At 49.0% G+C, this 26,956-nt stretch overlaps 1 protein-coding gene across 2 annotated transcripts in view; it reads left to right on the top strand.

Annotated features, from left to right (window-relative positions):
• The window catches only part of NSL1 (NSL1 component of MIS12 kinetochore complex), a 150,642-nt gene that overhangs the window by 85,500 nt on the left and 38,186 nt on the right, over positions 1 to 26,956 (top strand). For both annotated transcript variants that reach the window (XM_085612872.1, XM_085612871.1), the window contains exon 4: positions 15,699 to 15,753. In XM_085612872.1, coding sequence (XP_085468998.1) covers positions 15,699 to 15,753 — 55 coding nt within the window. The remainder of the gene's footprint in view (positions 1 to 15,698; positions 15,754 to 26,956) is intronic.

Genomic DNA, 26,956 nt, shown 5'->3' with positions numbered 1-26,956 from the left:
GAGGCGTAGAGGTTAGCGGGGCGGTGCGCCCTACGCAGGAACGGCACCTCCTGTAAAGGCCTGCCCGCCACCGCCTGGTCCTGGAAGAGCCAATGCTTGTCGGACTCCCACTTGCTCCACTCTACTAAATAGCGCAACTGCGTCGCTTGAAAATATTTGCGGAGGTCCGGAATACCTAGACCTCCCGCCTCCGGTGCCAGCATCGAGAGCGCTCTCCTCAGTCGAGGTTTCTTGCCCTGCCATATAAAGCGGATGAGGTCAGCCTGCATTTTCTGTATCCATCCGGCCGGAGGTTGGAGCGGTAGCGCTCTGAACAGATACAAAATCTGGGGCGAAATCGTCATCTTGACCGCTGCCACCCTGCCTAGTAGCGAGAGGGTGCCGCGGTCCCATCAGGTTAGTTCCCCCTGTATTTTCTTGCTCAAGGCGGCGTAGTTCGCCGTGACCATAGCGGGTAACGTGGGGGCCTACATAATTCCCAGATAGGGTACAGTGTCCGACGACCAGACTATCGGCACCCGATGCTGTAAAAGGGTTCTAGTTGTCCGTGAGAGGGAAAGGTCTAGGGCAAGCGATTTCCCCATATTCATTTTGAATCCCGCAACCTGCGCAAAAACATTTATCTCCGTTATGCACTCCGGTAAGGCCCGCAGCGGGTCTTTGAGGGACAGTATGACGTAATCAGCGTATAGGCTGACTGTATGGCAAAAACCGCCAAATTTCACCCCTCTCACTGCCGCATTATCCTGGATCCGCTGCGCAAAGGGTTCCATGTAGAGAGCAAAGAGCAGGGGGCGACAGTGGGCATCCCTGCCTCGTGCCTCTCTCGATGGCAAAGCTCTTGGAACTATGCCCGTTTACTCGCACCACGGCCGTCGGGGATCGGTAGCAATTAAAGATCATGCGGCGAAACCTGTCCCCCATCCCAATTCTCACCAGTACCTGCTCTAGATAAGGCCAGTGAACGCGGTCGAACGCTTTCTCAGCGTCTACCGCTAGTAACATCCTCTCCCCCGGGATCCGAGACGCCTTTTCAATGAGGTGGGTAATCCGCTTGGTATTGTCCACCGTCTGTCTTCCGGGAACGAAACCCGCCTGATCCGGGTCGAGGAGGCCGGGCAGATGTGGAGCCAGGCGTGCCGCCAATATGCCGGTGTACAACTTAAGGTCAAGGTTTACGAGAGATATCGGCCTGTATGACCCGCACTGGGTTCTGTCTTTCCCCGGCTTGGGGAGGACTACCAGGGACGCCTGCAGCAAATCCGCCGGGATGGCCCCCGGTTCCGCAAAGGTGTTAAAAAGATGCGTTAGGACCGGTGCTAGCGCCGTACAAAATGTTTTGTAGAATAGGGACGAGTAGCCATCCGGTCCCGGGGACTTACCATGCTTGAGACCCGCGATGGCTGAAACCACCTCCTCTATCCTTATTTCTTTGTCTAGGGTCTCCGCTTGAGAGGGTGTCGGGGACGCCAAAGAGACCGAGTCCAAATATTCGTGTGTCGCGTGAGCGTCTGGGGCCTCCCCGGCGTAGAGGTCGGCATAGTACCGGCGAAAGAGTTCCGCTATTTCGGCCTCCTCCGTGACAGGCGAGCCCGTCGGGCTGGTGATCTCTTTCACCATCTGCCTCTGTCGCACCTCCCGGAGTTTACTCGCTAGTAGCCTGCCGCATTTGTCTCCCCCCGTGTAGTAGGCATGCTTTAAGCGTAGCGCCGCATACTCCGCACGATCCATGTCAAGCGCCGTCAGTGCCTTTCTCGCCTCTTTGAGCTGCCGCCAAACCCGGGGGGCCCCCGTCCTGCAGTGCATTTGCTCCAGCTCGCGGACCCTCTGGGTGAGTTCCTCCCGCTTCTGCCGCCTGGCCTTATTTTCCGCCGCGGAGATCGCGATAAATTCCCCTCGCAGGACTGCTTTCAAAGCTGCCCATTGGGTCGCGCTAGATGTGTCGGAACCCTTGTTGTGTGAGAGGTAGTCCCGGATCGCTGCTGTGACTTGCGAGACCACCTCCTTCCTATAGAGTAAGGAGTCTCGGAGCCGCCAGATCCGTGGGGTGCTGAACACCGGTGGTAAGGCAAACGTCGCCATGACCGGCGCGTGGTCCGACATTGAGATCACCCCCATCTCCGCCGATGTGGCCAAGGAGTACATCGGTCCCGTGACCAGAAAGTGGTCAAGCCATGACCACCTCCAGGGCAGATCTAAGGAAGGGTTCCTGCCGGTCATTCGGGCCGTAGAGGGACCCTATCGTAACAGAGAGGCCCGCTATTCTGAACCTGTAGGCCAATAGCCTGCCCTTTTGTTCCGCCTGTTTATTGAGAACCTCTCCCCTAAAGCGTCGGGCCACCAGAATCGCCACCCCCGCCGTTTTCGTGCCGTTTGATGAGAAGAACTGCGAAGGGAATGCGCGGGACCGGAGTCTGAGGCAGTCGCGGGGCAGGAGGTGTGTCTCCTGAAGCAGACAGATATCCGCCTGGGTGTTCTCCAAGAGGGACAGAACCGCCCTCCGTTTGACTGGATTATTGAGGCCCCTAACGTTAAGCGTCACGATGTTAAGAGTCGTGGCCATCTGTGGACGAGATTGCTGCCGCTATGTAGCCGTGCCTCCCTGCTGTAGTTCCTGGACTCGGGCCCCGACTGCGGCTGCCCGAAGCGGGACTGTGTGCGCGCACTGGACGACCCCCCCCCCCCCTCCCATCGGTATCTCCCTCCCCCTCGCCCCCCGTCCCCCCCCCCGCACTACGCCTTCCTCCCCAACTACCCCCCCGCCCGCCCTCCAGCCCCTTCCCCTGGCAACGTGCCATTAACGTAGGGCTGCCCCTCCCCAATCTCCCCCTGCCCGTCCCCCAACTCCAGCTCCTCATAGTCCAAGTCCGGTTCCCCTGGGTACCAAACTGCGGTAAGTTATTCTAGTGGACGTCCAGCCACCCGCCCCCCCCCCCACCCCCCCCCCCCCCCCCCCCGGGCCCCAAACCTGCAAACTGAAGATGGCGAAAGTTTCTCCCCCGGAGTGATTCAGGCAGTTAGTGCCACGTCGGTGGCGCCGGTGCTCTCCGCCACCTCCATCACCGCGCTGTCCATGCTAGCTCTGATGGTGGGCGAGTCCGGTCTTTCGAGGCGTTCACGGGTCCGCCTCCTTGACACTCGCTGCCAGCCATCTCCCCCGGAGCGCCCCCTTCGCTGAGGCGTCGTGTCGTCTTCGTCCGTTGCGGTGATGCCCAGGACTCCGCACGTTTCCTGCAAGGAGCGGAGGTGATGCATAGTACCATTCCACCTGAAGATTATTCGAAAGGGATGACCCCAAGCATACGGCGTTCCGTGTTCTCTGAGAAAGTCCGTAGCAATTTTAAAGGATTTCCGTTTTTGAAGAGTGATGGCCGATGGATCTTGGTAAAGGGCCACCGGGTGCCCTCGGAAGGTCAGTGACTGCCGCTTCCGTACCTCTGCCAGAATGCGTTCCTTGAGCGGGAAGTCTGGGAGAAAGGCGAGAATGTCCGGGGGCGGCGACGATGCTCTCCGTGGGGGGCCCACCCTGTGCGCCCTGTCGATGCGAATGGGGAAGGTCTCCTCTTCACCCAGAACCTCCCGGAACAGGTCCCGTAAATATCCCGCTACGTCTGCCCCTTCTTCTTTGGACGGCACTCCTCGGACCCGGACGTTGTTCCTCCGCGATCTGTTTTCGAGATCCTCCGCATGTGCCTGGAGGTCAATTTGCTGGTCCCGGAGGCGCAACACTTCCTGCTGCAGGGATTCAAACTCTTCGTCCCGTCTCTGGCCCGCGTCTTCCACCGTGGCCACTCTTTCTCCCAAGCCATCTATCTCCCGGCGTAGCTCTCGCACCTCCCCTGCCACTTCGGTCTTTAGGGTTTGGAAGTCCTCCCTGAGGGAGCTAAAAATGGACTCCATAAAGGACCTGGTGACTGGGGGTTCTCCGTCAGCAGCCCCCCCTGGGCCTCCGGAGGATCCAGGCGATGGCAGTCCTCTGTCGGTTCTGTGCTGTGTTCTGCCGAGGAGTTCGGGGAGTGTGCGCTCCCCCTTCCGTCCACCTCTACTGCCCGCCATTCCAAGGAGGAGGCAAGGCCCCCCGACCGTGCGGTCCCGCTGTCTCCTGCGGTGGCCCCCTGTGTTCCGCGGCTCCGCAAGGTTCCCTCGGACCAATCCACACCAGTCCCCTCAGCGGCTACTGCGCCCTCCTCCAGTGAACGGGAATGCCGGGCTCCTCTGCTCCTCCGGGCCCCTGTCCCTGCCGCCGTCCAGGGCTCTGCGCACTGCCTGCTTCTTGCCTGTGTGAGCTTGGGACCTCTCCGTTGTCCGCGACCCCGCAATTACCGAATCAGGCCCTTCAGCAGGTGCGTCTGTGCCGGCCGAAAGATCACGGCCTGGTCCCCTCCTCTGGGAACCTCACCTTCCCTCTGAGCCCGACTGGGGTCTCATTCGCTGCACGCGATGTATCCCGGGGCCAGCAGCCCCGCGTGTAGTGGTCCCGGGCCGGTCGCCTCCTCCAGTCCCGGGACGGCCTTTCCTCTCCCCACCGCGTGCTGCCGCTGCCGCTCCCTACGCTCTTCCCTCTAGCGGCTTCCTCCTTACCGCTGCCCGTTGGGCGCTTTGCTCTGGTCCTGCGTGTCCGAGCTTCTTTCTGCCGTCCCTGTGTCCCCGTGGTCGCAGCGCACGCCGGGGGGGGGCCCCCATCCGCGTGGCCACTTGTATGTCGTCTCAGGGAGCCGGCCTCAGCTGTGCCCCTCTGCTCTGAGTCTGTCCTCCAGTCACCACCGCTGCTCCAGCGCCATGTGCACTCCCCAGGGCCAGCCTGAAGACAGGGCGCGCACCTTCAGTGGCCCGGTCACCCCCTCGCCCGACTGTATCTTTGTTCTCCCTGGGCCTCTTCCGAGTCCCGCGATCAAGCGCCGAGTCTCGACTGAGCCGGGCGGCAGGCCTCGTCCCCCTGTTCGGCCCTTCCGAGGGCGCACGCCCGGGCACGATCTCTCTGCACCCGGCCCTTAGCTGCTGGTCCTCACCGGGAGTCCTCCCGCACGAACCGGCGGGCGCCTTCAGCGCGCCTCCACTCCTGGCACACACCCCCCCTTCCTGGGTGCACCGCTGTCGCCGCCGCTGCGGCCCGCACCTGGCCTCGTTGGGAGAGGGGGGGGGAAGGGGAAGCCCGCACCGGCTCCAAGTTCGGTGTCCCCGGGGCCCGACTACCGGTCGAGGGGACGTCCCCCGTCCGGACCGCCGCCAGCCACCAGTCTGACCTTTCGCTTGTGTCGCCTCAACTCCTCGTGTCTGCCACTGCCGGTAGAGGCTCTCCGGCCTTCGTGGTTCAACGGCCCCTGTTCACCGGTCCGCACAGCCCGCGGGGCGGGACCTTCCCTCTGCGGCCGCCGGGTTGCTGCTCCCCCACCGGAGCTGGCTCGTGGTCGCTGCTGCGGCCGTACCCTTCTCACCGCCGGCTTCTGCGAGGCCCTGCCAGCATGACCGGGCTCTCGTCACGACTCCTGGCCGTGGGCGCTCTCGCCCGTCCCAGCTCTAGTCTCCACCTCCTCCCGGCGCCGCAGCTTCGGCGGCGCCCTGCCTGCTGCCCCGGTTTCCTGGGGACTCCGAGCTGCCTCACTGCTCCCGCCGAGGCTCCGCTATCTCCGCCGCCGCTTTTCGGCGCTGCTTAGGGGGAGATATAGCCTTTCAATCGGGGTCTGGGGCCCAGCAGAGCGGGAGCCGACAGGGAAAGCGTCCGTTCATGCCGCCATCTTGGCCACGCCCCCAGTAACACCAGTTTTAAACTGAAAAAGTTCAGTGTTTTACATAGAACATAATCGCCATCAATGACACTAAAAGAAATTGGACACTGAAAACCCAATTGCCCTAATATATAATCAGGATGGTGCAGACTTCTTCCACATGGTTTGGGATTGCACATTTGTGTTCGGGAAAGAAGTATGCTCCCGGTGAGAGACATCTGTGATGTTCAGTCCATGCTCAATACTTGTCTACTGGGACTGTATACGGTATACCTTGAAATTAAAAAGAAAATGGTAAGAAATTTAAAATTACTGCCCATGGTGTTTGCAAAAGATTGAATTCCCATTAATTGGATGCACACTCGGGCACCCACTATGACTGACTGACTGAAGGATTTATCAAGTGGTCTCCTGCAAAGATACTGCTACAGATTTGGGGGCATGATAACTTGCTAGAAGGTAAAGTAATGTGGAAAACGTTTATGAAAAATGTACTATTTGCACAAAATGACACCCTCAGGTGACCACCCTCTGGTGAATGAACAAACAAAATTCTAATGCTAACAAAATGAAAACATAATGAATATGAGTGGGTGAATGTTAAAGATTTATACCAAGGATAAATCTAATGTATGATTCAATATTGCTTAAATTAAGGCCTGTAAACCATGCTGTGTGAGTGCGCCCTGTACGGAGGATAACTAAGTTGTTTTCAGGGATGTTATGAGTTGTATTTGGTTTATGAAACAGAAAAGAGTACACGTGTAGTAAGTAGACAAACTATAGCTGGATGCCACTTGTTTAGGTCGAGGGACCATCCGGTCTGCCGAAGGCAGAACCGGAAGTCCGGAGATTTAATGTTTCTTAGAGTGGCTATTTAGCCCGCCTCTCTTTTTGGCTCTCCTCCATTGGCTGTCTTCCTAAACGGAGGCCAGCCATTGGAGGAGAGAGCCGTCCCTCCAAATAGGCTCCGTCTTTTTCAGATTCGGGGGCGTGTTCCGTGCTGTTCTTTCCACTTTTTAGCCACGCCCTTTTTCGAACAGCAGGAACACGCCCTCGAATCCGAAAAAGTTTGGAAGCTTCCATCCGCCATTTTTTAGCAATCACGCGAAGCTCCGAGGGCGTTGCGGGCGGCGCCGGACTCGGGAATCCTGTGCACAGCTCCCACGTGCAGCCTGCTCCATGCCCGGCTGCCCTGTGCGCATCACAGACCGACAGCCTCCTCACGAGGATCCCGGTGGCTGCGCTCCACCCTCAGCCCAGCCGCTATCTTCCAGTGCCGTCCGCGCCGCGGCACCAGCAGCAAACAGCTCTGGGATCGTGCACAACCGGGAGCCCCGTGAGCTCCCCCAGAGAAACTATGACTGTCGGAGACAGCCGAAAGAGCACGGAAGAGCCGAAGATCTGGGCCACAGAAACACCCGAAGCTCTTCGGCTAACCTCGGAATGGAGGGAGAGGCGCAAGTACGATGCAAGAGGGGCTCTGGAGGATGACATACAAGCTACTACTTATCACTCACCCAAGGCATCTGCGAACTGAGATTTTCACAAATCCCTGTCACATACAGTTTGCGGCTGTAACTGTTTCTGAGCAAGTCTAGTGGGTTTTGTTTAAATATTACTTAATGTTTATTCTTTCGCTCTGTGTATCAAATATGAAGAAAAAATCGATGACTTCTTGACGTGCCTTTCCAACTCATACATTTATGTTTTTAAGAAACTAGTGTCACGCGCTGTGCAGTGTGGTACAGAAACGTATTCGGGCACGCAGTTGCCTTCTGGCATATCTTTAGCCTTTAGAGTACAAGGAAAATCCTGTGTTGAGAGACGAGAGTTGGAATAGTAAGGGATAAAGCAGGACGCAGGAATGCAAATGCTGTGATGATAAATTACTCGAGTGAATGCAGGCTCGTGCATTTGATTATCCCTGCCTTTCAGTAAAATGGCGCTCGTTGCATGTATATACTAGGTAGGGATGACTCAACAGATAGAATCTCTCCTTAAAGACGCCGACTGAACCAGTTAGCTTGGTTTGCCTTGCTTTAACTAAATAAAAGATACCGACAAGACATACACACGTGATACCCAAGCATGGTGTAAGGAGGAAGGGCTACAGACTTCTGCATTTACATAATTTTCTATTAAACTTCTACCTAAAGTAAGAAGCACCACAGAATTCTCAACAATTCTTTGCATAGGGATTTAGTGAGTAATATTTTACATATCCTATTTATCCTCGAAGCCGGAAGTTTCTAACAGAATGAAAGCATTTCAATGCACAACTCGTAAACACGGGCAATGGTAATGTTATTTAGACTGAAATGAGGCATCACAAACGTAAATTCATACAGATTTTGATGCAACAGCACATGCCATGCAACGAGTAACCATTCCAACGTGCTATTCAGCTCAAAAACGAAGGGTCCCATTTATCCACTGCACTTTATTCGTGGTAAGCACAATATGTTATATTAATAGTTGGCATCTAAAAGTCATATCTTTTCCAAATGATGACAGGCACCTCAGCGATTGGCTACATTATGCTTATATGGAACATTTGTTGAGAGACTGAAAAATACTTATTTAGTCTTACACACAAGACATCCATATTTCTGCTAAAGGTCAGCAGACTAGTTTATCTGCCTCTCACAAACGATTCTTCAGCACAAATATAATGAAGTCCATGTTCTCCACTTTAGAACACAATTAAAAAGTAAATGTAAGTACTGTAACACTTATTTGTATTCGTGAATGAGCTCCGAGCAAATGCACTTCCAAATACTTCTCTCTCTAAAAAGATCAATATCTCACTCTCTATATCACAACTTCCCTCTCTCTCTAACTCACTACATCACTCACTTTCTATCTCTCTACCTCACTCTTTCTATCTCACTAACTCACTTTCACTGTCTCTTTCACTACCTCTCTCTATCTCACTACATCACAACACCACTCTGCTTACATCTCACTACCTCACAACATCCCTCTCCCTCACTACATCACTGTTTCACTACCTCACTCTCTCTCACTACATAACTCTCTCTACCTCACTCCTCCACTCTATCTCACTACCTCACTTTCTCACAACTTCTCTCTCAAAACATCACTACCTCACTCTCTAGCTCACAACTTCACTCTCTCACTCACTACCTCACTCTCTATCTCACTACCTCACTCTTTCTATCTCACTAACTCACTTTCACTGTCTCTTTCACTACCTCTCTCTATCTCACTACATCACAACACCACTCTGCTTATATATCACTACCTCCCAACATCCCTCTCCCTCACTACCTCACTCTCTCTATCTCATTACCTCACTCTCTATCTACCTCCCTCTCTATCTCACTACCTCACTCTCTATCTACCTCACTCTCTCTCACTACCTCACTCTCTATTTCAATACCTCTCTCTCTCTATCTCACTACCTCACTCTCTCTCTGCTAATGCAATAGGTATCACATATGCAAAAAAAAGCTAATGCCAATAGAAATGACAATGCCATTTATTTAGGGATACAAAAATGATAAAAAAAATAATGAGCAATACCAATAGCTCTACCTATAATATTGCTGAGACCATTGCATTGTAAATGCTTGTTTTATAATATGTTATGACTGTGGCTTGCATATAATAAACTACATATAAAACAAGAGAAGCCTCTTGCCATAGAATCAGCTCTAGAATCACAGCTCCCATATATTCCTGCTCGCCACTACCCAGTGTTCTTCAGACTCCATGACCAAAACTGTAGTAACGTTTCCCCTAAGAAATTGTATTAAGCCCAATCATCTCCCTGAACTCAACCTCTCTCTATAAAATGTTTCCATTTTTCAGATTCTCTGTCTGACTGTCGCGGACCCTTGTATCCTCTCCCTCAGACTCTTTCGCTCAAGACTTGAGGCCTACTATTTCTCTGCCATCCATTCTTTACATGATTACAGAGACTAAAATTATCCATTTTACTCAGAGCTCTCCGAGTCACCATTTTAAGTCCCAACTAGATGACTTAATTCTTCCTTCTCCTTCCTTCTTTCTCCACTGTACTCATACCACCACGGAAATAACTTTGACCCCACCACATCTTCCATCCAACACCCAATTAATGTTTTCACTTGCAAGAGACAGATAAACACTTAGGTACAAAAGCCAGATGTGCTCAGAAAGGACTGGTACCACAGCAGGCCCAATCCCTAAACTCACCCACTATTTGTTTTTTTCCAAACCCCATAAAAATGTACTCCGTTTTTGGGTCTCGCTGTAGACAGTTCATGCGCTGACAATTTCAAGATATTTTGTTATCCCAAAGGGTACTTAGAGCCCGCCCATTGCTTACCATTGGTTGGCTTCATTGTCCCTCTATTTCTATGTTTCTCTTTGGTAAACCTGTGCCAACTTAATTTCCTCTTTGTCTTTGTCCCTCCCGCGGAGCATGGCCCAAGTACTGCTTCCGTGCCCAGCTATTGTCCTTGCGCTTTTGTTCCTGGGCTACTCTTTTCTTTCAATTACTGCATTACAAAAGAGCACAAATGCATGCAGGCCCTATCCCTCATATCCTTCTTAGCATTGCTACCCTCCTTCCACTGTCGGACATGTTCCTTGCCCCTCCCACTCTCCTCCCACTGTCCATTGTGTTGCTTGCCGCCTTCCATTCTGCGTGATTCCTTACCCCATCCTACTTAACCCCTTCCATGTTTTTGTTTCCCCCATTTCTCCCCTACCCCCTTCTTTCTCTGTTGTGCGTCCCTCACCCACTCCCCTATCATTTGTTGCTCCTTTTCCCACCCTCCATTGCTGCTTGCCCCTTTCCCTACCACCTCCCACCAGGGAAAAAAAGCTATATGATGCAGCTATTGCTGGCAGCGTCATAGTGATTGTTTTCCCTTAACTTTAAGCTATGCTGCACAACAGCTGTACAACATGGCTAAAACACATTGACAAAGCCAATGGCTCAATCATAGACATGAAGAGGCATCTTTATCTCCCACATAGTTCTACTTCAAATTGCTTATTCTCATCCTAACAGGCCTTGCACAAACCTTCCTCTTTACACTGCCTCACCATCCTGTTCATGTACCTACTCAAGATTTAGAAAAGCTTCTTTCTGCAGCTCTGCAGTTGCTAGACCTGCAGTTGCTAGCTGAAAGCCTTCTATATAGTGGAGTAGCAATTTGTTTAGATTTAAGAAAGTAAGTGTATATGTTATCTGCATCACATCCTAACACCCTTGTCATTAGAATAATCTTCCAAAATACTAGCTTCACTGATGGCAATATACTTTTCTTAGGGGAAAGCTGTTGATAATGTCTGAAAGCAGAACTTGAAGTCAAAATGTGGTTTAACTCCAAATATGCTTTCGAAGCGGACGGAGGAGGTCTTTGCAACAGCTTGTAGATGCTGAGATACTTTAGTACCATTTGACTATTTTAGTGAAACCGGGTCTGCTGAGATGTTTTCTTATGTCTTTTAGTCAAATTCCTTTTCAGGTCGATCTTCTGATTCGGCATGGTCACTATTGGAAGCTGCTTTCATTCTCAGAGCTGAGCCTTTTACTCAGCTTGAATCTCATGAGGCTGATCTTCGCCAGTATTGTTTAGTGTGTAGTCTTTGTCCTGGGTGGTTGGTGGTGTTTTTCTTACAGAATACTGATACACTGAGTCGGAGCCATCAAAAGAATGTGGAGATTAGCTGTGCTGCCCCATATCAATATAGAATATTTTAGAGGCCCCTACTATGCAATATCCAGCCTGACAGTAAACATCATGTACACAGAGTGCCCCATGATCACCCCAGACAAAGTATAATGTTCAAGGTAAATCCTGACCCTGTGTCTTTAATTTCTGTTTGTACACTGTGCCTTCAAAGTACCAGTTAGTGTTTTCAGTCCGCTGCTAAGCTGCTCTGTACCGTCTGTCTTCTCTAGGTGGCGTTTGTGTTAGAAATGGTAAGCACAGAAACTTCCATAAAGTAAATAGATTATTCTACCACAGTGTACAGTTTTAGTGGGATGGCGTCAATGGATCCTTTCCACAGAGTGTCTGATTTGAACATCTGTTTTTAGGTCGAGGACTACCGGTCTGCCGAAGGCAGAACCGGAAGTCGGAGATTTAATGTTTTCCAGAGTGGCTATTTAGCCCGCCTCTCTTTTAGCTTCTCCTCCATTGGCTGGCTTCCTAAACGGAGGCCAGCCATTGGAGGAGAGAGCCGTCCCTCCAAATAGGCTCCGTCTTTTTCAGATTCGGGGGCGTGTTCCTTGCTGTTCTTTCCACTTTTTAGCCACGCCCTTTTACAACAGCAGGAACACGCCCCCGAATCCGAAAAAGTTTTGAAGCTCCCATCCGCCATTTTTCTGCTGTCGTCTGTCTGCTCGTGACGATCCATCCGTTCGGCGCCGTGTTGTTGTGCTGGTGTCTGTCTCCGAGTGTATCTGACTGTACAAGCTTGACTTTCAGTTAGTCTCCATGCGCACGTGCCTCTGTGCACGTCCGTCTTTCCGCCAGTGCTTCGGTGTGAGAACGTTTGCCTGCCCCTGTGTTTTTTTTTTTGTCACTGGAGTCCTTGTTTGGCTTATCTTTATCAAAGAGGGGCACGAACCATATGTTAAGCAGCAAGCCCCCACCACAAAAGGAGCCCCCTCGCCTGAACGTCGAGCCCACGCCCCTATCTGCTCGAGACAAAAAAGCACCGCGGGACGAGACAGCGGGCCCTGTCGGGGCGGTGCCGCCTCAGACGTTTGCACCGGATACTATAGGAACGATTGAGCCTACCTCGCCGTTAACCGGGCTAACCAGGCCACCGGCGCAGCATTCTTTCGGGGGGGTTTTGTCTCTACGAAACCAGAGTAGCCACAGTTGTGTTGGCTAAATATTTCGGGCCAGGAATCACTAACGTGGAGCGCGAGCGTCACCTGCTGGCCACAAGTCGAGCATGGCACTGAGCTGGAATGTTGCATTTCTCTTTTTTCAGGGTCGCCGCAACAAAGATAGCTTTCTCCACCGCCAGCCGCGGGCATAGTTCGAACAAGGCATTCAGCACCCGGCTGAGATTGAGGGGCGAGACGGGCGAAGAGGGCGTTGTTAGCCAATCGCCCAGGGAGGAGTACACACACTCTAATGCAGGCTTTTCCAACGAGTAAGCTATGTGAGCCACTGGTAGTGCACCCAGCTGTGCCGGCTTACCCGCTGGCCTCTGCGTCTCTTCTGGGGCCGCCGCAGGAGAATCAGTGACTGTGCGGGAGGAGCGGCGGGCGTGAGCGCGATGGAGATAAGTGGGGCCGCACCTTCTTGATGTGCTCCGGAGCTCGCAGGCCTTTCTCTCAGCACCCGACGCGAGGTGACGTCCAGCGCTGCCGGGGCCTCTCCTGTCTTAGTGCCGGCTGATATATCTACAATTGTGGCTGTCGAAGTGCATAAAAAATAGTGATCAATACCAATAGCTCTACCTAGAATATTGCCGAGACCACACAAGAAAAAGTGTTAATATGCAGCATGTCATTTATTGTAATTTCCCAGTGCTGCACCTCGACTAACCTGGTGGAAACTGCTCTGCATTCCAGAAAAAACAAGCGGAAGTTACACCTATTGGAACCTTTTCCTTGTATTAGGTTCCCAAGCTTCTGACAAATGAGCAGCCAGGATACACTTAGAGGCGGGACCTCCTTATCAATCCTGGCTTTTCATGGGGCTCAAGGGCGCCTGATTGACAAGTCCTGAAACTCTGCTATGGCTCATACTTGGCTCCCTGTGGCTATTGCAGGTATCAGCTATGTATTGTGAATGTGTGAGGCGGGGCTGTGAGCAATCACTCTCTTCTTACCTGCGCAGTGCCAGTGAAGCCAGCAGTTTGAGCCCTCTGCTCCATCAGCTGCCACACATAACTAAACTATCCGTGACATTTGTTTTCCGGTAAAACCTGTAAGGTCAAGCAGTCTAATTAGAGAGGGAAGTAGGCAAAGCATTCGCAAGCCAGCACCATAGCACCCGATGGGTGGATTGCCACTGCTTGCGGTGGCTGATTTGTATTTGACTGCCAGGCCATTTGTGTTTGACCATGAAAATATTGAAACCTAAAAATAAACTTTAAAGTAGCTTCTGAGAAAGTTTGGGAATCCTAGCTATGTGAAAGAGTAAAAACGAACTGACTTATTCTGCAGGGCATTATGGACTGGGGCAGTGTGCAATTCTTAAAGTGCAATAGGCAGTTTTCACTCTTGTATGAGCACCATTTTTCCTTTCAGCTATAAAATGATTTTTAGCGTGGGGTTTTCAGTCAAATGCATGGCTGATTGGTTGGTATGCCTTAAAAACTACTAACTCTTGAGCACTTTTTTATATATAAAATTGTGTTCTAGTTTCTCTCTCCCTCTCTCTCTCCTACCTCTCCCTCTCTCAGGAATTCAGAAAGAACCTCCGATGGCAGATTCCCTTATTAAATGCCTGAGCGTTTAACCTTGGAATCGTGACTTCTCAAGCCTGCTTCGAGTAGAAGACCAAACAGAAAATGTAAAGAACCTGTTACATAGACCCCAATGCCCATGTCCACACTAAGTCTTGCTCAAGAAAAAAACTAGGAAATACGCTTATATTGTGCAAATAGACTACTATAGATTTTAGTCGTCGGTTTTATTTATTACTTGTACATGGGCTGGCTTACTTCACAGAGAACAGCTGGAAAGGCCAACAGCCCAATGAATATTTGAAAAAGAGTATGGTGTAGTTCTATGTGTAAGACTACAGCACTGTTTCACTGCCTCACTCTTTCCCACTACATAACTCTCTCTACCTCACTACTCCACTCTATCTCACTACCTCACAACTTCTCTCTCTCAAAACATCACTACCTCACTCTCTAGCTCACAACCTCACAACTTCACTCTCTCACTCACTACCTCAATCACTCTCTATCTCACTACCTCACTTTCACTCTCTTTCACTACCTCTCTCTCTATCTCACTACATCACAACATCACTCTATGCTTATATATCACTACCTCACAACATCCTTCTCCCTCACTACCTCACTCTTTCACTACCTCTCTTTCACTACCTCACTCTCTCACTACCTCACTCTCTCACTACCTCACTCTCTCACTACCTCACTCTCTCACTACCTCACTCTCTCACTACCTCACTCTCTCACTACCTCACTCTCTCACTACCTCACTCTCTCACTACCTCACTCTCTCACTACCTCACTCTCTCACTACCTCACTCTCTCACTACCTCACTCTCTATCTACCTCACTCTCTATCTACCTCACTCTCTATCTACCTCACTCTCTATCTACCTCACTCTCTATCTACCTCACTCTCTATCTACCTCACTCTCTATCTACCTCACTCTCTATCTACCTCATTCTCTATCTACCTCACTCTCTATCTACCTCACTCTCTATCTACCTCACTCTCTATCTACCTCACTCTCTATCTACCTCACTCTCTATCTACCTCACTCTCTATCTACCTCACTCTCTATCTACCTCATTCTCTATCTACCTCACTCTCTATCTACCTCACTCTCAATTTCAATACCTCACTCTCTCTCTATCTCACTCTCTCTCTGCTAATGCAATAGGTATCACATATGCAAAAAAAAACTAATGCCAATAGAAATGACAATGCCATTTATTTAGGGATACAAAAATAATAAAAAAATGAGCAATACCAATAGCTCTACCTATAATATTACCGAGACCATTGCATTGTAAATGCTTGTTGTAAGTCAGTTACCCTCTGGTCACATATTCATTTAAAAAATAGTTAGTATTTTGTTCCTGATGCCTCAGAATATTTACTTGTGTCTTTACCGACGCAGTTGGTGTCTGTTTATATGGATGTTAAAAACTGAGCTTTGTAAACGTGCCATAGGTAACTCAATTTCAAAAGGATCGACAGAACTGAATATACGTTTAATGTACTTTTGTTAGTCTCGGCATTTGTTAATGTAAATATATGTTTACAATTTGTCTTTTCAGGGGCACTACCAGCCTGTTGTAAATCATGAACCGATAAGGTGTGACGCTAATCAAGGTGAGTGCAGGGCAACACCTGGGTTTGGAATTTTATAAAATACCTGTCTCACTGGACGGGATACTTCATAAATCTACCTGTCCTGTTTATAAAAAATAAAAAAATGATGATAATCCACTTGTTTCTTTGGTGCCATGCAGTGAGGTGACCAATTATGGCAGAATACTCATTATATCAGAGCTCTGATAAACGCCTCTCCGATTATGATATGATTCATATAAAACAGTGTCCAGATTTTGACGCCTTTTTGCAAATATAAATGCTGGGGCTGGAAGCAGTGGCAAGCGGTAGTTCCAGGGTTGGAATGTACTTTGTCCATGCACTCACAAATTTACATGTTTAAGGGTTTTTCACAAACTCTTCTCTAATCTCTTCCCATACTGGGAAAGGTTGGAAATGTACTCATGACAAGGGCACAAGTAAAACGTTTTCCACGGTTGGGGAAAAAATGTTAGGAAAGTTAATTTACAAATGCTCAGCAGATTTTCGCATGAGTAAATACTCCCATGCATAGTTGCTCATGCAAAAATACAACTCATAAATTTGTAGTGTGGTTTCCTTTTCTACTTCTGTAAATTCCTGTGAATTCATGAGTTTTAAATCTGCGTTAATGCAAGGATATATACCATGGGAGCACTTTGGTAACTATTTTTCTTTACGAATTCGGTCTCTAATTAGGTCTAACTTTAGCTAAGATCTTTTAATTTATTAAAACTTATATGTAGATCTCATCCTCCATGACTGCGCTCAAAACAGGACTGGCACTCGCCAATAGCCTCCTGCTGTTAGTTTCAAGTGAAACTAGACTCATTACCTGCTCACTCCCCAGTGAATTCTGGTCAACGTGGTCCATTTTTGCAAAGTTGCAGTCCTTCCAATGGAGCATATCTTGTTAACAGTTAATTTATTTTAACTATTTCATTTTTGTTAGCTACAGACACCCATTTTGCTCTTCAGAGACTTTTCGGTGGAGCACAGCAGGTATTGAAAGCCAAATTGTTTGCAACATAACATTCAAAGACCATTGTGTTCTATCCCCCAGCATGTTACTGTATGGGTCAGCCTCCTCTGTGTTAACATGTCCAGCTCCCTAGTTATGAGACAGAGCAAAGGGTGCTCTGGAGCCTATGCAGCAAATGCTTGAGAGGAATCCAGGCATTTCCTTGTAAAAACTAAACCTCTCCTGTGCAAATATTCCTTCCTGACTGAATATGCTGAGAGTACAGAGCAAGAAGTACTGGATAGAACAGTAACTCTGCATCAAGATCTTCTACGCATTAGTCAAAAAGCAGCCTTCAGAAGGACTGTGAACTCATTCTACCATAGCAAAAACTATTATCATTGTGTTGGCATGTGTATTTTCTGTTCTGGACATCTGTCGCGCAGCTACATGGGCGTCACTCCATAGGTTCACAAAGCACTATTGTCTGCACAGGTTCGCCGAGAGGGGTATTTTGTGCGCTTCATTTTATAGGACTTTTTGTTCTGAGGCAATTCACAGACGTATATCTTAATAGATACAGCTATGGTTTCTACTTTACTACTCTCTCTACCACTCACTCTCTCTACTACTCCCTCTACTCGCTCCCTACTACTCGCTCTCTACTACTCTCTACACTACTCACTCTACTACTACTCCACTACTCACTCTCTACTACTCCGCTACTCACTCTCTACTACTCACTTTCTGCTGCTCACTCTCTACTACTTTACTACTCCCTACTACTCTCTCTACCACTCACTCTACTCTCTCTACTACTCACTCTCTACTACTCACTCTCTACTACTCTACTACTCTCTCTACTACTCTACTACTCTCTCTACTACTCTACTACTCGCTCTCTACTACTCACTCTACTACTCACTCTCTACTACTCTACTACTCGCTCTCTACTACTTGCTCTCTAGTACTCTCCACTACTCACTCTCTACTACTCTGTACTACACGCTCTCTACTACATGCTCTCTACTACATGCTCTCTACTACATGCTCTCTACTACATGCTCTCTACTACACGCTCTCTACTACACGCTCTCTACTACACGCTCTCTACTACACGCTCTCTACTACACGCTCTCTACTACACGCTCTCTACTACACGCTCTCTACTACACGCTCTCTACTACACGCTCTCTACTACACGCTCTCTACTACACGCTCTCTACTACACGCTCTACTACACGCTCTACTACTCCTCTCTACTACTCCTCTCTACTACTCCTCTCTACTACTCTCTCTACTACTCTCTCTACTACTCTCTCTCTCTCTACTACTCTCTCTCTACTACTCTCCCTACGACTCCCTACGACTCTCGCTCTCTACTACACGCTCTCTACTACACGCTCTCTACTACACGCTCTCTACTACACGCTCTCTACTACACGCTCTCTACTACTCCACTACTCCACTACTCTCTACTACTCCACTACTCTCTACTTCTCTCTCTACTTCTCTCTACTTCTCTCTCTACTTCTCTCTCTACTTCTCTCTCTACTACTCTCTCTACTACTCTCTCTACTACTCTCTCTACTACTCTCTCTACTACTCTCTCTACTACTCTCTCTACTACTCTCTCTACTACTCTCTCTACTACTCTCTCTACTACTCTCTCTACTACTCGCTCTCTACTACTCGCTCTCTACTACTCGCTCTCTACTACTCGCTCTCTACTACTCGCTCTCTACTACTCGCTCTCTACTACTCGCTCTCTACTACTCGCTCTCTACTACTCGCTCTCTACTACTCGCACTCTACTATTCACACTCTACTACTCACTCTATTCACTCACTACCTCTCTACTACTCTCTCTCTACTACTCTCTCTCTACTACTCTCTCTCTACTACTCGCTCTCTACTACTCGCTCTCTACTACTCGCTCTCTACTACTCGCTCTCTACTACTCGCTCTCTACTACTCGCTCTCTACTACTCGCTCTCTACTACTCGCTCTACTATTCACACTCTAATCTCTCTCTACTACTCGCTCTCTACTACTCGCTCTCTACTACTCGCTCTCTACTACTCGCTCTCTACTACTCGCTCTCTACTACTCGCTCTCTACTATTCACTCTACTATTCACACTCTACTATTCCTTGCTGTTGCTGCCCGGACGATCTGGAGTCTTTGCCTACCGTCGTTGGATTGTGCCCCGTGCTGAGGGGAGGAACCTGCATCTTGCCGGACCCGCTGCGCGGGTCCCGCTGCGCTAGGAGTCATTGTGGGGAGGCGAGCTGAAAAAGATCTGAGCCCTCGTGAACCGGCAGGGCTGCGAGCAGCGAGCCCAGCAGGGACTCCATTGCCCAGGAGTCCCTGCGTGTCACACCTGTGGCCGCTCTCCCTGCCGGCCACGCCCCCAGCCCTCCCCCAGCCCTAGATAACCAGCTGGAGTCACCGCTGCGCGGGAGCGACCGGGGCGAAGACCGGGCTAAGAGCGTTCCGTTTGAGGCCGTTTGAGGCCGTTCCGTTTGAGGCCGTTTGAGGCCGTTCCGTTTGAGGCCGTTCCGTTTGAGGCCGTTCCGTTTGAGGCCGTTTGAGGCCGTTCCGTTTGAGGCCGTTTGAGGCCGTTTGAGGCCGTTTGAGGCCGTTTGAGGCCGTTTGAGGCCGTTTGAGGCCGTTTGAGGCCGTTTGAGGCCGTTCGAGGTCTGCAAGGACTGGACTGGGCCATCCTCTTTCGTTCTTTTCCCACCATTTCCTCGTCTGAGCCTAAATTGACAAATTATTTTATCATTTCATCCCCATTGTTAAGCCAGGGGGTTGCCCTTGTTGCTGCTGTTAAGTTATGTGCACCAGGTTAACACGGAGCAAGGCCGCCAAGGGTGGCCCTCCAATCAATGGCCCCATGGGTGATTTCATCACCCGTACCAATACAGCCATAGACCATGAAATTTCTAAACTTCAGTCGCGTGTCTCCCTAGAATTGGCAGCCGCCAGAAGACTGTCCCAGGTAATCGAACTTTCAAAAAAATCCTCCCTGGGCCACATAGCCACCGCGGTTACCCCGGTGCGTCCAGTTATTCCCCATTGTGTAGTTACGCAGGTTGATGTCCATCACACCCCGACTTTTCCCCCACTTTCCCCTACTTTAGAGCCATCGACTCAGGAAAGTGTAGTGAACCTACCTACCATTTCTCTCAAGCAGGATGTTAGTTTTAATTCCCCCACCCCTGTAATGTTTTCACCTAGGTGTATCACTAGTAAAGATAAACAATCTAAAAGAAAATGCAATTCTCGGTCTGCTTACTGTCGTAAGAAGGCTAAAATTGCGGTTGCACAACAGCTGAAATTGATTAGTGTACCGGTATCCAATGCTATAGGAGGGTGTGTTTCCAGGGAACAACCACAATATGAGGGAGCCAAAGAGGGGACAGCTACTGCTTTTTCCACCATTATGGCAGAGGATGAGGGCTTACACGTAGAGGGTCTGGAAAGGAATGAAGGGGAATTTATAGGTTTAGTTTGGGAAACTCTTAAGAAACTTCTCTCCCCCCTTGATCTTAGACTCTCACGCATTGAGAATAACTTGCTTGAGATGGAAAAGAGCATTATTGCCCTGGCCACTCTTGGCCTGAGAAATCTAGAAAATCAGGGCCTTCCTGTAGTTGACCCACCACCTCAAGTCCTAATTTCACAAGCCCCGCAACCCCCCCCTCCAGTACCAGCTTTTGTACGGCCGGTTCCCAAACCGCGGACCGTGGGTGTGGATTATATTACCACCGCCCCTAAACTTAAGGCTCCCAAGCGCCCCACCCCTCAACCATCAGTCAAACCCAATGCAGGCGTCCCACATAGACCCCCTCCCAGTGAAGTGGCGTACCAACTAACCCAGGGCCCTCCTGTTAAGAACAATTTTAGAGGGGGCTATATCGATCTCCCTCCAGAGGCCAATGATTATGTGGTTGTGTTGACGGGTGTCCCCCAGATTGGAAACGGTCAATACGAGAACCACTGGTCTCTGAAGAATAAGATAATGCATTGGCTTAATGTGAATAGACCAATTCCCAATGGCCGGAGAAGCAGAGTCCTGATGGTACGTAGAATCCCCTGGGTGGGTCCCACAAGGAAAACCAGTTCCGGGGACTGTATAGTGGTGACCTTTGAGGACTCTCACACGGCACACCACATCTGTTCCTGGCCCACTGGTGAAGGTTCTCTTGTTATACCTAGGCCACTGTCCTTCTTTTATCCACCACGCCCTAGACATACACGGGAAGAGGACTGGTCATTAGTACACCATCACACTTGGAGGAGTCATCCTAATAACCACCAAGATTTCCCCTTAAACTGGAATGGCCTCCCAACCTCGAATAGGTTTGGTGGTCTTGAGGAGGTAGATTGACTCCCATGGCAATCTGCTCTCCAAGCACCTTCACCACAGGTCCTAGGGCTCACAGAATCTTTTCCTGTGTTGATTGAACCTTCTGTTGTTAGCTCCCTAGGCCCAGAGGGAATGCCATTTGCTTTACCTACAGAGGGGGGATTGAACACGTCATGCACTTTAGACTCCCAAGTCGTAGTGGAACGACTGGACTCACCTCGTACGATTCCCTTGCCACCTACTCCGAATGTCCCAACAGATAGGAAGTTGACCGATGCAGCAATGGCTCCTTACCACCACCAGACTGAGCCACTGCATAGGTTAAATAGAACAGCTGCGGGGGTGGCAGGACCTGTGCTCAATTTGGCTATACCTGATAACCCCTCAAGGCAGATTACCCCAGCCGACCCCTTGTTAAAGATCATAAGTTGGAATGTGGCAGGGCTTGCCCGCAATCTTGAAATTCCCAAATGGAATGCCTTTTTGGACCCTTATAACATCTGTCTTTTGCAGGAAACCTGGTGCCTAGAACCCAGGCACAGAGTAGGCTTCACGACCTACTTCGTCCCAGCTTCCCAACAACATGGATGCAAAGGTCGCCCGTCTGGTGGCCTTCTTATATGGGTCAATATCGCACTAGGTTTAAGTGTAAGCCAAAAGTCCACTCATTCTCCTGACCTTCAGAGGATAGCTATACTATGCCCAGGGGGAAGGAAGTTAGAAGTTTTTAACCTCTATCTAAGGGGGGCCAGGGGCGGGGCATCATCTCTATCCTCTACAGGACTAAACAGTGATCTAGCCGCCTGCAGCATTGATTCTTACGTTCTTCTTGCAGGCGACTTTAACTGCTGCTTTGAACCATTGGCTAGGGAGGACATTTTGGACACTTGGGATGAGGACACAAGGAGAGGTATCCCCACCCTGACCCTAGACCCGATTCCTAAATGGACGCAGAGTGCGATAGACATCAATGCACTCTGCATGGAACACGACCTAAGACCAACTAATGGTCGATCCAAATCTGATCCTATGGGTGCGCATACCTATAACAGGATGGGACATACCTCTAGAATAGACTATATCATGCTGAATTACAATTTGTGGTCATTCCACTATGACATGGAGGTTATAGCGTCTTGTGATAGTGACCACAATCCTCTCTCTTTAACCTTGACTCCGCCTTGGCAGGTTGGGAACTTAGCCAAGTTTCCCCACAAGTGGAAAACCTCCCATGAACTTGTACCTTCAAACTGTGGCAGGCGCCTAAAGTGGGCTAAAGCAGCAGCAGATGAGGAAAGGATGGCTCAGGCAGGGACCATCATGTTAGCGGTGGGGCCGCGCCTTGATGCCTTAGGTGTCACCAGCCATATTGTTTTACCGATATTCACAGAAACCATTGTGGCATTAAGCGATCTGTTTATTATATCCCAAACCAGCGCGAGGGTTGCTGTGAAAGGTGCTTCTAGGGCAAGAAATAAGTGGTATTCCTCCAAATGTCGGGTTGCTAAGGGGGAACTCATTTCCGCAGTGAAAAGCAAGGATCCAGGCAATATCAGACTTGCGAGGCAACTTTACAAAAAAGTTGTAGCTGAGGCTAAGGAGGCTCATGAATACAGTTTTTGGCGGGATCTAGTGGAGGCAAGTACCAGGAAAGATTCCAAGGGGTTTTGGGATCTGCTGTGAGCCAGGGACAAACCTCTTGATCTTCAGTTTACCTGTAATATCCCTGGTGATGTCTGGTTTGCCCACTTTTCCAAACTGTATTCTGTTCCATGGTGGGCACCCCATCTTAGTATGGGTCTTCTTGCCAGTTTTCCAGCCTAGATTTCATTTAACGACTGCCCCTTCAGCACTGAGGAAGTTGAAAGGGCAATCAGCTGTATTGTATCCAATAAGGCTGCAGGTCCTGATGGAATTCCGGGTGACCTGTTGAAGAAATACCCATCACTGTGGAGTAGACTAATTGCCTCACTCTTGAATGAGGCTCTGCTGGGAGGTTCTCTCCCTGACTCATGGAGGGGCGCTGAGGTCGTCCCTATTTTTAAGAAAGGCTGCCGGGACGACCCAGCCAACTATCGCCCTATTAGTCTGCTTGACTCAACACAAAAGGTCGCGGGCAAAGTGGTTCTAGGTAGGATCTTGCAGTGGGCCGAAGAAAATCAGGTTCTGTCAGATTTCCAGGCAGGTTTTAGAACAGGGATAGGCACCATCGAGCAGACATTTCGCCTTCTAACGATATATTGGAAAGTGGTTGTGCTGGGTGGGGGCAGCTTGTATTTAGTCTTTATAGACTTGCGAACTGCCTTCGACCTGGTCCCACGAGCCCAATTGTGGAATGTCCTCGATAGGTTGGGCTTACCCCCTTACTTGTTGGCTTTGCTCATAAAGTTTCATGAAAGCAACTTTGCTCAGATTAGATGGGGTACCCAGGGGTAAAAAACATCTCGTATTCCCGTAGATAGGGGCGTCCGCCAGGGGTGTGTGCTTGCCCCCACTCTGTTTTCTCTCTATGTTAACGGAGTGGTGGAGCATCTGCTTCAGCACCCGTCAGATGCACCATCCCTGGCTGGCAGGAAAGTTCCTACGCTCCTATTTGCGGATGATACCCTCCTAATTTCAAAATCACCAGCAGGTATCCAAAAGTTGCTTTCTAGTTTCAAGGCCTTCTGTGACATCAAGGGCCTGTCCATTAATATAAGCAAGACCAAATTCCTTGTTCTTAACCCCCCCAGGAAATCTGTTGTCCCTCCTACTTTAGACTCTGTTCCACTCGAAAAAGTCAAAGAATTTGACTACCTAGGCATTCGACTCTGTGACAATATGAGTTGGAAGGCGCACCACCAAAAGGTGTTTCTGACCCATAAGAGGGTTGCAGGGGCCCTACTCAAAGAACAACGTGCCTCATCCTTAAAACCTATTGGGGCACTACTAGACATTTACAGGGCAAGGGTGGTGAGTGCAGCATTGTATGGCGCGGAATTGTGGGGCATACAGAGAGTTGAGATCTTAACTCACCTCGAAAACAACTTCTACAAAGATCTTATGAAGTTACCCCACAGTACACCTACAATTCCCCCTCTTGCTAGATACAGGCACACGCCCAATTTGCGAGCAAGCTAGGCTACGCCCCCTTTTATTATGGGCCAGGATATGGAACGTCCCTGAACTGAGTAGCTATGCAGATGCCCTAAGCGAACTCTTATCCCTATCAGGCTGGCATAAGGTAACCTGGCTCAGGGAGGTTAAGCGACTTCTTTATGAGTTGGGTTTAGGAGACGCTTGGGTCAACAGAACAGCACCTTCAAAACAAATGCTAAAGAAGGCTTATTGGTTTTGGGTGGATAACGAGAGATTGTGCAACCCTAAACATTGTAAATCTGTTGCCCAGTTCCTGCTAGTTAAGGAGCTCCCCTTTAGAGAACCTTATCTGGTCTCAATCCATAACTCGGGCGACAGAGCATTGTACTTTAAATTTAGGGTGGGTGTACTTCCCTTAGGATTGTTAACTTCCACCTGGAAACCTCCATTTCAAACTATACCTTATTGCTCCTTCTGTGACTCAAGGGTTGAGTCCATAGCTCATCTGTTGTTTGAGTGCCATGCTTATGCTGTGCCTAGGTTGAGATGGTTGAAGCCCCTATGTAGGAGTCTGGGCACAAGATCACATTTGGAAGCCTTACGCATATTGCGCTCAGATGCCCGTCCCTTTTTTGCCTGCTGTATGGCTAAATTTCTGGGCTGGGCTTGGAGGATAAGAACTGCAAAGAAACAGTTGATACAGTAATGTGCTTCGGCCTGTATTGGCTCTTATAATTTGGCTACCATTTTACTTTTTTTTAAAAAAAATGCCACTGTTGATTCTGTAGCCTTTTATACTGTGCTTTGTTAAATTGTTCTTTTTTTTCTTTTTTTTCTATTGATGTAATGTATTGCTTTTATGATATGTTTTTATATCGAAATAAAGCTTCAATAAGAATAAGAACTCTACTATTCACTCTCTACTACTACTCTCTACTACTACTCTCTACTACTACTACTCTCTACTACTACTCTCTCTATTCACTCACTACCTCTCTACACCTCTACCTCTCTACACCTCTACACGCACACATATGCACATATATATGTATGTGTGTGTGTGTGTGTGTATATATATATATATATATATATATATAATCTGCATAGCTATATAAATACAAATATAAATGCATGCATACATATACATATATATGCATGTTATGTACATGAAAGTTTGAAAAACACTAATACAAGCAAAGCTAAAAAGCCACCTAATTACAAACAGAATTGCTTTAACTTAAACGAGGGCGAGACCTATTGCATTTTCAATGCTTGTTTACTTTGGTTATATCAAGAAGGCATTCAGATGTGACACACATTTGCCATAAATTCTGAATGTTAGCACTCTCGTTGCTCATTAGATCACTGTAGTAAAGCTACTGCTCACCAGGGAAGTCTGCTGCTGGTATTCAAAGTGCATGTTTCAGTCTCCATGTCAGAATTGTTGAATGAAATAGAAGAAGATTTGAGAAGTCAAAATGTGCCCTAATTTATCTTTTTTCAGCACTAATCATAATTTCTATGGCAAAATGAACCCCATCATTGTGTTCCTTTTAAATTAAACTACTCACTCGCTAACTAGTACTCACTCGCTAGTACTCACTCGCTAGTACTCACTCGCTAGTACTCACTCGCTAGTACTCACTCGCTAGTACTCACTCGCTAGTACTCACTCGCTAGTACTCACTCGCTAGTACTCACTCGCTAGTACTCACTCGCTAGTACTCACTCGCTAGTACTCACTCGCTAGTACTCACTCGCTAGTACTCCCTCTCTACTAACTCTACTACTCTCTACCACCTACTCTACTACTCACTCTCTACTGCTCACTCTCTACTGCTCACTCTCTACTGCTCACTCTCTACTGCTCACTCTCTACTGCTCACTCTCTACTGCTCACTCTCTACTGCTCACTCTCTACTGCTCACTCTCTACTGCTCACTCTCTACTGCTCACTCTCTACTGCTCACTCTCTACTGCTCACTCTCTACTGCTCACTCTCTACTGCTCACTCTCTACTGCTCACTCTCTACTGCTCACTCTCTACTGCTCTCTCTCTACTGCTCACTCTCTACTGCTCTCTCTCTACTGCTCTCTCTCTACTGCTCTCTCTCTACTGCTCTCTCTCTACTGCTCTCTCTCTACTGCTCTCTCTCTACTGCTCTCTCTCTCTACTACTCTCTCTCTCTACTACTCTCTCTCTCTACTACTCTCTCTCTACTGCTCACTCTCTACTACTCTACTACTCACTCTCTACTACCCTCTACTACTCACTCTCTACTACTCTCTACTACTCACTCTCTACTACTCACTCTCTACTACTCACTCTCTACTACTCACTCTCTACTACTCACTCTCTACTACTCACTCTCTACTACTCACTCTCTACTACTCACTCTCTACTACTCTCTCTCTACTACTCTCTCTCTACTACTCTCTCTCTACTACTCTCTCTCTACTACTCTCTCTCTACTACTCTCTCTCTACTACTCTCTCTCTACTACTCTCTCTACTACTCTCTCTACTACTCTCTCTTACTCTCTCTCTACTACTCTCTCTCTACTACTCTCTCTCTACTACTCTCTCTCTACTACTCTCTCTCTACTACTCTCTCTCTACTACTCTCTCTCTACTACACTCTCTCTACTACACTCTCTCTACTACTCTCTCTCTACTACTCTCTCTACTACTCTCTCTACTACTCTCTCTACTACTCACTCTACTACTCACTCTACTACTCACTCTCTACTCACTCTCTACTCACTCTCTACTCACTCTCTACTCACTCTCTACTCACTCTCTACTCACTC

The sequence above is a fragment of the Triturus cristatus genome, chromosome 6 (assembly GCF_964204655.1).
Source record: "Triturus cristatus chromosome 6, aTriCri1.1, whole genome shotgun sequence".
In the NCBI taxonomy this organism is placed as follows: Eukaryota; Metazoa; Chordata; class Amphibia; order Caudata; family Salamandridae; genus Triturus; species Triturus cristatus.
Note: the sequence above shows the minus strand (reverse complement) of the source record. Positions and strands in the feature narration are given on the sequence as shown.